Source organism: Acanthochromis polyacanthus, chromosome 14, assembly GCF_021347895.1.
Source record: "Acanthochromis polyacanthus isolate Apoly-LR-REF ecotype Palm Island chromosome 14, KAUST_Apoly_ChrSc, whole genome shotgun sequence".
NCBI lineage: Eukaryota > Metazoa > Chordata > Actinopteri > Pomacentridae > Acanthochromis > Acanthochromis polyacanthus.
In genome coordinates, this window is record NC_067126.1 from 39925671 (window position 1) to 39936996 (window position 11326).

Here is an 11326-nt window from a genome sequence, read left to right on the forward strand (position 1 = left end):
TCTAGAAAACATTCAGAATGTCACAATTCAGCGTTTCTTGTTTCTTTGGCTGACTGGAAGTACAAAACTCACACAAAGAATCAACCAGAGCTGAGAAGCTGCCATCATCTGGAACCACAACAGTCCACTGACAAAAGAAAATGTTTCTGGAGCTTAGCAGAGGAGACAAAAGCAGGAGGAAGCTGTTCCAAAGAAACCTGATTGCAGGGAGAAGCAGCTAAAGCACCAATTCATTTACTTCTCTGTACACTTGAAATGCACCAACGGCTATTAGAATTTGGCAGAAAGGATCTTTGTGTATTCATGTGTGTTAATCCATCTACCCAGAATGAAGGAATGTAACCAGACAAAAAGCAGCTATCTTCATGTGAGGCTCAGTGGTTTCTCTAAATGTTCAGCATTTAGAATAGGCTCTCAACATTAAAACCACCGACAGACAACATCCATCCATTCTCTATACACCGCTTTATCCTCACTAGGGTCATGGGGGGTGCTGGAGTCTATCCCAGCTGACTCTGGTGAAGGCAGGGGACACCCTGGACAGTCTGTCACAGGGCTACATATACAGACACACATTCACACCTACGGACAATTTAGAGTAACCAATTAACCTCAGCATGTTTTTGGACTGTGGGAGGAAGCCGGAGTACCCGGAGAAAACCCACGCATGCACAGGGAGAACATGCAAACTCCATGCAGAAAGATCCCAGGCCCAGGCCGGGATTTGAACCGGGGATCTTCTTGCTGCAAAGCAAAGTGCTAAACACTAACCCACTGTGCAGCCCCGACAGACAACATTTTACTGAACATACTTTGATGCTGTTACTTTGGCACACTGACAGCAGCAGGGGAATGTGTCCTAGCAAACCAGACAAACTGCTCAGGAACGGCTCGAGGAACACGACAAAGAGCTCCAAACACTGACTCCAAACCTAACAGATCAGATCCAGAACAAGCCGGTCCTCAAACATCCAACCTCACAACCTGCAGAAACTAACCAGGGACCTGCTGTCAGCAAGATGGGATTCTTTGTAGAGATTTTCACGTTATTCCAGAGAACATTTTTGAAGTGTGACTCCACCTAGTGGTGAAACAGCGTGTGGCGTAAACGTGATCATTTAGAAGAGGATGCCCACTGAAGGACTGTAACTCCTACATTTTTGGTCAGAACACGGTATGAGATGGGATTTTATTTTGTACTGACATTTTGTTGAGGTTTGTGTTTTTATTTTTGTGCTGACAAAAAGCTTGTGCCTGCATCATTTACTTCATATTAGTTTTTGATGTGTTTGCTGTGGCAAAGAAGACGATAAATACGGGTCAAACATCAGCTGGAGCGTGGCTTATCAGTACCAGAAGAAAACCTCACAGGCACCGCTACAGAACCCAGAGGCATTTACACGATGTCAGACAGATGTTTTAGTCTTTACCAGTGAAGCTGCTAACGTGGATGTAATGTTCAGCAGATTCATTCTGTCATGCAACATTTACCAGCCATCATTAAACACAAAGAGCAGCTGAGGCTAAATTTAATCAACTAATTTGTGCAAAATATTACATTTTGGCCTGTTGATGGCACTAAATAGGAGTCATGATGATCACAACTGATTGAGTTAATTATCATTCAAGAGGCTTCAAACCAGAAAAACAATCATTTTTTCAACCATCTCTGAGTTCGTTGCTTAAATACATAAAGATGCTCCAAACACGTACAAACGCCCACAAACTCTGCAGCTTCAATTCAAAAGAGCTTATTTTTACTCATCTTTTTTTATTGATTATGAAATATTTCAGAATAAATGAGCACCATTCAGTGTGTGCAGACACCTGTTCATTTCTCACCTTTTACATCACCTGAACTACAATTAAAGACAGAAAAAATAAGAGAGAACCCCGAACATAACATGAGATAAGTGTACAAAAAGTCTTATAAAAATATGTAAAAATGAGAATAAACACATGAGCTGAAACAAACAACCTATGTACAGTATTTAATTAGCAGAGATAGTTGTTGTTAGTGACCTATAGGTGGCACTAAAGAGCTGAACCTTCAGCTGAAGTTCTGAATCTGACACCTCAAGTCTGCAGAGATGGAAGAAAAACAAGGATTTCAAGCAAAAATATCTTGACAAACTGAAAAAAAAACACAGAAAAATAACATTATACAGCATTTGAAAAAGTGTTCAAACTGTACATCTGAACATGAACCTCCTGTAATCCGTCAGTGCAGAAACAAAGCAGCAAGGCCTTTACAGACTTCAGCTCTTGACATTTGAAGACGTCTGCGTCCGTCACAGCGACTTTGAATGGTTTGAAGTGGAAGCAAAGAGAGCTGCTTCCTCCTCAGATCATGAAGGACTGAGTTTGTTTGTAGTGTTTGAGCTGTGGACGGCACAGAGACGACAACGAATCACTTCCCTTCATTAGCTGGGACCACAGTTATCTGGAACTTATCAACGGCGTTTAATGACCGCCCCAAATTCATGCAAGCAAACCCAAGCCGATAACAGAAGCTTTGATCACTCACGTTGCGGGTGGGAGGAGGAGGAGGAGGAGGAGGAGGGTTGTAGGACTTGGAGCTGAGGGACAAACAGGGACAGTTCATTACCTGATAATAACACATTTACAGGCAACACGGAGAGAGAAACGAGAGAGAAAACACTCACCTTTTTGTTTTCTTGCTCTCTGTTCAAAGAAACAGCAAAGGAGAAACGATCAGAAGGCGTTGGTTCACGTGTTGGACGTTTATCTCATCATCTGTGGTGACTGCTAGCTTTCTAACAATCATTTTACTTTGTTTTGGTCTCTGCCAGCTCCTACCTACTAAACACCCCACTGCCCTTTAAAAGCAATGTTCAGCATTAATCCAATAAACTGCACTGAGATGAGAGAATTAGTTTTTACAATCAAAGGTACTGATTGGTGGCACAAACACAGGCTTTATAGTGGAGCAATCATAAAAATAAAGTTGCTCCAAGCAGTTTTCTGACATAATTTTAAAGGTTTTTGGAAGCGTTATGTACTTACCATAATTATGAACACTTTTTTTAAAAAGTGAAAACGTTGTTTCAGGGACTTGAAATCCTGACATCATGAATATAAACAAAATACTACAAAATCAGTTAATTAAGTTACCTTAGTCTGAAATGAGTTTTAAATCAACCAGTGCAGAAATTTGAGTTTAAGCTACAATCAGTATTCAGCTGCAGTCATTATCATGTCAAAAGAACTCATCAAAATAATGTCTGCAGTTTAAAATATTCCTCCAAATGAGCAGATTAGACCTTAATCTAAGTGGTCAGAACACCTTCCTGTATTCCTGTTTACCAGTTACTATCAGCTGGAACGTGCTGCTATCAGCGATGAATCTTTTAGGTTTATCAGAGCATTTTCACCGGCAGTAACTTCCTGCTGCCAACTTCGATAAGACGTGCAGTAAAACAGTAAAGCTGAGAGCCGGAACATGCAAATGAACTAGCTGGAAGATGTCTGAGTGAACCCGAGTAATGAGGAAACGGCTAATGCAGGACTTTGACAGTACTGGAGCATTTCTGACACATCTGCAGGTTAGCACGCCTTTTTCTGATCCTCTGATCAAATCATGCTTTATAGTTGAAACTTCTGCACGTGGTTTTAGAATGTAGCCAAAGCAGAAACAGATTCTTTTAAACAGGAAGAGGAACAAAGCTGTCAAACCTCAATATTTATAGATAAGTATCTTCATATTAGGGTGTTTTTTTTTTACAGTGTACCGATACTGACCATAGGTGTTATATTTAAATAATGAAATATCATGAGACAAATGCACAAATAAGTTTATCATAAATAATCCAGCACCAAAATGATCTGGTTGACACTCAGCATGCAGGATGTTGTTAGACAGACTCTCTTCATCTACAGACTCATATTTAAGTGTTACTTCATTCAGAAAACACACCACAAAATGAAACAGACTCATAACATTATTTTTTTAAAACATTATGATAATGTTAGTGTGAATTCTTTAAGCCACAGTCATCGTGTCACAATAAAAGGACAATAGATCACAATTAAAGCACATTACAAAAAGCACACAGAAGGTAAAGGTCAGTGGTCCTAAGACTGCTCCACTGTTTAAGGGGAGTTTGAGGCTTGGTAACTCAGTCTGACAGGCAGATTTTGTCTAAAACACACGTTTAAAATGGCTCAGATGTCAAATTAATCTGAAGTTAACTTCTCTCTCTGGATGAATCTCCGTTCCCCGTTTAAACACCAAGAGGGTTAATCTACAACTGAGGGACTTCTGGAGTACATGGAAATATCTGCATACATTTTTATTAAAAGTTAAAAAAAATAATGTTTTTATGTTCATTATGATCATGTCTTTATAAATCCCATCATTATTTATTATGGAAACAATCACTTATTAATAAAAAATGACTGGATATCACTAAAATATCAACTAAATAACGTCTGAATTTAACACCAACCACCTTCTAATGAGCTAAACAATAATAAAATGAGCTGATTCACAAATAATATTGACCCAAAAATAATACCTGCTTGCTTGTCTGATCTATATTTTTGTACATCAGTAAGCAGAGACTCTTGTTCCCTGCTCAGCAAATGGATCACTAATGTGTACAGGAAGGATGTGTGTTCATGCTTTCAGGGCTCAGACGTAAAATCAGTGTTTATGTGACAGAACACTGAGCAGCATCTACTCACTCTTGCAGCAGCCTCGGCGGCGGCAGACACAAACACAGATGCAGCAGACAAGGACGAGCACCACGAAACCTGCAGCTGCTGCTATCAGGATGGCCATGTTCAGAGGATCTGGGAGAAGGGCAAAGAGTTCCTCTCAGTGTTTGATCAGGGAAACATGATCAATCGATCAATCAATCAATCAATCAATCTGTGTTTGTACAGCACTTCTCATACAACTAAAATGTAATACAAAGTGCTTTAAAATAGTTACAAACATTACAAGAAAAAACACAGAAAGCCTTCACCTCCATCCTACACACACACACACACACACACACACACACACACACACACACACACACACACACACACACACACACACACACACACACACACACACACACACACACACACACACACACACACACACACACACACACACACACACACACACACACACACACACACACACACACACACACACGGTGCTGAGGATCGTATAAAACGCCTCCATTGGGGTCGTCCACACTGGGAGCAGTTACAGGCCATGACTACTGGAGGCGCCGGCACCCGGACCCCCGACCCTGACAGACAGGAGGAGCCCACACCGAGGAGGGAAGCCCCCATCCAGCCCCATGGACAGCACCTCCAGCAGCAGACCAGACACAGCCCCCAGCATGGAGGAGCCTCTGAGGAAACACTGGAGTTAAAAAACTGAAAGCTTTACAATATGAGATTGAATGAAAGGCCTGTTAGTAAAATAAAGTGAACAGATACAAGAGTAATAATGCAGAAAATAATAAATAAAGCAGATTCAATGATCTAAAACTAACAGGAAGATAAACTGCAACAACATATAACAAGACAAAACCTGACAAGAATGTAGGAAGAACTTGAAAGGTCAGTTAAAAGCCTGATTAAAAAGGTGAGTCTTTAACCTTCTTTTAAAAACATCAACAGTCTCTGCAGTCCTGAAGTTCTCCGGCAGGCTGTTCTACAGGCGGGGGCCATAGTGACTAAATGCCGCCTCACCGTGGGTTTTGGTTCTGGATAAAAGGCCGCTGCCAGAGGGCCTCAGATTCATGAGGGTTGACATGGTAAAAGCAGATCAGAAAAATAAGAGGGTGCAAAGTCATTAAGACATTTAAAAAGTAGTAAAAGAAGCTTAAAACGGATCCTGAAGCGGACGGGGAGCCAATGTTTAAAACTGTTGTAATGTGGTAGATGAGCATGGATCTTACAGATTTACCTACATTCAACAACCTTCAGCTGCTGTGCCACACAGCTCTTGGGCGCCCCCACGCTGTTGGAGGACTCACAGCGGTACATCCCTGCATCCAGCTTGGACACGCTTTTAAACTTCTGCTCCAGACAAACAGAGACAAGAGGAGGCCAAGGAATCAGCATGTCTGCGTTTGGGTGTGGTACATGCATGTTAGCACGTCTTAGCGTGTCCTCACCAGCGTGCCCTTGTTTGTGTCGATGCTGTAGGGAGTTTCTGCTGTGGCAGTCAGGGCCCTGTTGTCTTTGTACCAGCGGTAGGTGGCAGGAGGGACGCTCAGCTTGTCCTTACAGAGCAGCTCCAGGCCCGAGCCAACGAACACAGAGCTCGGCACATCGCAGGACGGGACGTGAGGAGGCACTGAGAGGAAAAACAGCAGAGGGCAAACGGGTTCATGAAATATGCAATTAGTCATTTTGGGGAAGACAAGTCCACCTTGAAACACTTAAAACATTACTCATGCCGATGCATTTGCTTGTTTAGTCGACGTCTAACGCTCTGACGCTTCATTTGCTGCAGCTTTTAGAAGATGTCAGATCCACGCATTAATCTGTCGTTCTGGCTTCAGTAACACCTGATGTATAAAAATCTCTCTGCTAAGACTCCCCATAGTTATACCGCTTTACCTTCTGAGCCCTGAAACCTTCCAGCTGCTTTAAAAAGCTTGTTATCTTTAAAATAATAATAATTACACCATTTAACAGAATCACAAGCTGTAAAAACTGAATCTTACTGTGTGACTTTCTGCTTCATTGACCAAATCTAAGCTTGAACTTAAAGGCATTCGAGATTTAATTTCATACGACTTTGAACGTAGCATGCACACATACAACCTCTCCCTCACCCCCCTCTAACCTCCCCCCTCTTAACATTTACGAAGAAACGCCCCCCTCCAGAAACTTGCGTAGGACTCGTGAAGTTGTCTTTTACGGCTGGGTCCCCCTGGATCTTTATCTGCCATTATGTAAAAAAAGATGAGCAAAACAAGTCTCCAGCTAACTACGAAGCTATACCAAAGCAACACATACACAAAACACGTAAGTCCAAGGCGTACGTAATCTACGTAACTAGGCCTGAGCCGGAAGATTTTTGATTGACAGGAAAGGGAGCAAACCAAACGCCTCGGTCCGAGCGCTTTGATTGGCTGATGCTTTTCAGGTCCTGCCATGTCCACAGTTATTTTTTTGATTTTTTATTCTTTTAGAAACCATACATACAAGTCCACTAAAGGTCAGTATATTCATTTTATGTGAATCAGACAAATTAAACAAAAAAAAAAAAAAACATCCTCCATAATGCCTTTAACTCTCCTGTTGTCTCATTTACAGGCACTAAAAATATTGTTCCCTGTCTGAAAAAAATCATGTAAATATTTTCAAAAAATGAGTAAAAATCGTCAAAAAAAAATCCTAAAAATATCTAAAGTGATTCCATATATATCAGTAAAAGCTCTATTTTCTTTAAGAACATTCACATGTTATGGTTGGTTTTTATGTGAATGTTCTTAAAGAAACATTTGTTTTTTAGCATTTCTTTTTTTGCACCAAAAATGCTCCAAAATTTCCCCAAAATGTTGAAAATGTAGAAGTTTTCACAGTGACAAATGTTTTGTTTTTTTCCACATATTCAAACTTTAAAGGGGCCGGTTTGATCTGCAGGACGACACGAGGGTGAAGTCACTTTACTATAAATGTCTCATTTACAAACTGTCAAAAATAAACAGTTTGTTTCAAACAGATTCTTTAAAAAAATGTAAATTATGTGCTCCACGGTGTAACCAGTAATCCACGGTGACCAACAGCCATTTGGCAAAAATTCAGGTATTTAACTGCAGGCTTTGTTTTCACAGAACAGAAGGTATTGAAGAAAATTAAAAACAATCTTTTCACATTTAAACAGTTAAACGTTCACATTACAGCTGCACTGATAGGTCCAGAACCCGTCACTATGAGTTCCCTTTGAAAGCAGCATCAGAGACATCCAATCCTGCTCACTTTCCTCCTTTTCCAGGCTCCATGTGTGTCAAGAAATCATTTCTGAGTCTTTTTGAATCAAAGTGCTTTTCTTTCCTTCCCTGTGAAATGTCAGCATGTTTTCAATCACTCATCTTGAACTCGGTTGCGGTGACAAACGTATTCGATCAAACGGTGCTTTGAGCGCTCGCTAACACGCTGACCATCCTCGTGTAAAACAGCTGACTGAGCTCATGAGCAGCGATTAGAGGAAGAAGTAGTGAGTGACTGGATTTTAGCTGTCAAAGCGCTTGTTAACATGCAGACATAATGTTGTTAGGACCTAAATTATTGATCATTTAACCTCCATCATCCTCCTCCTGATAGAAAAAGGAGCTTTGTTCACAGACACTGCTGCTATTTTCCACTCCAACCACATTTTAAAGATGTTATGTAAATCCCTGTAAATCCCTCCAACGTATATAATTCCACTCAGAAATACAGAACTTCACATTGCAGAGGCTGAGGTGCTTTAAGAACACTTTCACTGAGCATTAAATGCACCAGCGACTGTCAAACACGGATAAAAACCAAGCAGACTGCAGAAGTTTACCGTTCATTCTTCTCACACAAATACATCCACGTGATTGAGGGCTGGGACTTTAACCCGTTAATTTAAATTAATTAATTACAGAAAAAAACATTTATCTTTCTCAGGTCCCTTATTTCTGGCACACTGATGACACTGATGAACACTCCAGCCCAGTAGGGGGCGCTAATGAAGCTAAAGTCTGTTTGCAGCTGTGAAGAAGACCCACAGGATTCCCGTGGCGGTACACTTGCTCATACATAGATATCTATGAGCTCTTCATATCTGTACACTAGCAGGTCACATGACAGCGCTTCAGCTTCAGGCCCATAGATATACACACACACACACACACACACACACACACACACACACACACACACACACACACACACACACACACACACACACACACACACACACACACACACACACACACACACACACACACACACACACACACACACACACACACACACACACACACACACACACACACACACACACACACACACACACACACACACACACACATATATGTTCAGGCCAGCATCGAGGCTCTTTCTCTTATGACACAAACCGTTCAGCAGAAAGTGTTTCTGGAAGTATTTGAGTCGAGAAATAAGCTGCTGAATCCGTCCTGGTTCACCAACAGCTGGTTTAGATGTTTAATGAATATGCTGTGATGCGCCGGACCTCTAGCCTAGCCGTGCTAGACAACCCACGGCAACGAATTTAATTCTCTGCCAGGGTCGACAACAAAAACGACAACAGTCGTTGAGCTCCATTAGCACCGACTCTGAATAATCTTTCTGTTAACATGTCTGTAATATACTTGAGCTTCACCCATTGACTGTATAAATAAGGCTTCACCAAACTCCCGCATCCTCTGATTTCCGGCGCTCTAGGAGCCTATTCATTGCGCTGATTGGTTGTATACCTACCCGATTGCTGCAGAGTGATTTGATAGACAACCTTTTAGCCCGCCTCCCTCCCTGAGCGTTCCTAGACCCTTGTGTCTTCAGAACATGGGTCTAGCAGGGCTAGGCTGCTGGACCTCTGCTGTCCATGCAAATTTGGATTAAATACATATATATACAGTTCCATATATATCAGTAAAATTTCTGATAATTTCTTTAAGAACATTCAGAAAAAAAAATCAACCAAAATTCACTGGATTTTGGTTGATTTTTTTCCTGAATGTTCTTGAAAAAAAAATTTTATATTTCTTTATTTCCACTAAAAAATGTTCAAAAATTTCCCAAAAATGTTGAAAACTTAGAAGTTTTCACTGTGAAAATATTTTTTCCCACATTTTCAAATGTTAAAGCACCATGAAGGTTAATTACAAAGCTTCTTATTGATTTGATTAATTTTTTATTGTGTCCCACCAATAATAACTTCATAAATCCTCCAAGCGGTCGTACCGAGCACGTTGAGGTTTACTGTGGCCTCTCCCAGGTTGACGTGGTCCTGGCTGGCCGTCACCTCACAGCGATATTCTCCAGAGTCTTTCTGAGTCACAGAGTGGATCGTCAGCGTCGCTCCTTCTATCTTTGCCCTTCCTACGTATGACTCTAAAATAGAAGAGAAATTTTTACAAAGGATGGAAAAAAAAGCAGTAAATCAAGATAACAATTAAGCATGCACAACAAGAAAGGCAGCAACACGAGAGCTTTTCCAAAGCAGGGCGTTTCAGTTCTGTCACTCACTAGCAAACTGGTTATTGAAGTACACAAAAGTCACCGCCTTTCCTCTCTTCTTCCACTCGATTCGAGGGTTCTGATCTTTCTCCGTCCTGAACTCACAGGACAGCACAGCGTCTGAGAGGGCAGAAAAACAGAGCAGCTAAATTACTTTTTATATTGCAGCTCGGTCTGTTTGTTTGTTTGTAGCTGAAGCTGCTGTTTTTTGGCACCGACTGTCTGATCCACTCTGCTCCGACTCTTACCTTTCTTCATTAATTCTTCCTTGTTTTTCTGTCAAGAAAGAAGATTTCTGCTCTCTTATTTTTGAGTGACTTTGCAAAACGTATTCAGAACTTTATGCTGGTATTCTCTTTTCTCAGTCTCTTTGTTCTTATTCCTTAGAAAACACCAGACTGCTGGATTTGTGGTGACATGGCTGGAATGTGTCCTGTAATGCTCTGGATACCAATAAATCATAAATAAAAAAGAAATTCTAATTGAAGATTGGCTTTTATTTTAGCAGTAAAATGCTTTACTTTCTCTGTAAAGCACCTTTCTGTCTGTCAGACCTGCAGCTCCTCCGCCTCAAACACCGGAATCAGGGATTCATGCTTCGCTGGCTTTCATTTCCAACGCTAAATCTCTCACTCACCGCTTTCCGCTTTATTCTGGAAGAATTCATAGACAATAAAACTAGTAAATGTTCATCTAAAAAGCTCTGTAGGGCCTCAGTTCTCCTCGTCACCATCTGCACCTCCAATGGTTGAATGTTCCTCAGACTCCAACAGACTTCAGTAAAACATCCCATCATGCACCACGGTTATGGATTCATCTTCAGAAAACTCCTGAACTACAAACACTTTATCCATTAATGAGTTTAAGAGCATCATAAAGAATACGTTGAAGGTAATGTTTTCCTTAAGAGGTCACTGTCCTTGAGCAGCTGTTAATCTGTTTTATTGTTTGTTTGTTTTATTTATCACGTGCAGAACGTTTATCTTTTGTACGGCTGCTACCTTTTACCTTCTCCGTTGTAAAAGATCTAATCTCAGTGGGACTTCCTGGTTTAATAAAGAAAAACCTCAAAGACCAGACAAACCTTCCAGGAGACTGAGTTTGATTTTTCATG

At 41.0% G+C, this 11326-nt stretch overlaps 2 protein-coding genes across 3 annotated transcripts in view; one reads left to right on the forward strand and one right to left on the reverse strand.

The window, feature by feature from the left end:
- Positions 1-11326, forward strand: part of LOC110959998 (cytochrome c oxidase assembly factor 5) — a 523208-nt gene that overhangs the window by 403113 nt on the left and 108769 nt on the right. The window lies entirely within an intron of this gene.
- Positions 1736-10470, reverse strand: jam2b (junctional adhesion molecule 2b). Its single transcript, XM_051958649.1, has 9 exons — positions 10461-10470; positions 10222-10332; positions 9937-10086; positions 6147-6328; positions 5940-6048; positions 4708-4815; positions 2667-2685; positions 2528-2579; positions 1736-2382 (listed from the first exon to the last, which is right to left on the reverse strand). Exons 1-9 carry the CDS (start codon positions 10468-10470, stop codon positions 2344-2346), a joined length of 780 nt encoding a protein of 259 aa, XP_051814609.1. The 3' UTR covers positions 1736-2343.

Bases quoted from the DNA above. Each gene is read 5' to 3' on its own strand.
- jam2b (XM_051958649.1), bottom strand. The intron at 6,049-6,146 runs GTGAGGACACGC...TGTCTGGAGCAG, and splicing joins ACACAAACAAGGGCACGCTG to AAGTTTAAAAGCGTGTCCAA. The intron at 4,816-5,939 runs GTAGGTAAATCT...CCCTTCTCCCAG, and splicing joins GCAGCTGAAGGTTGTTGAAT to ATCCTCTGAACATGGCCATC.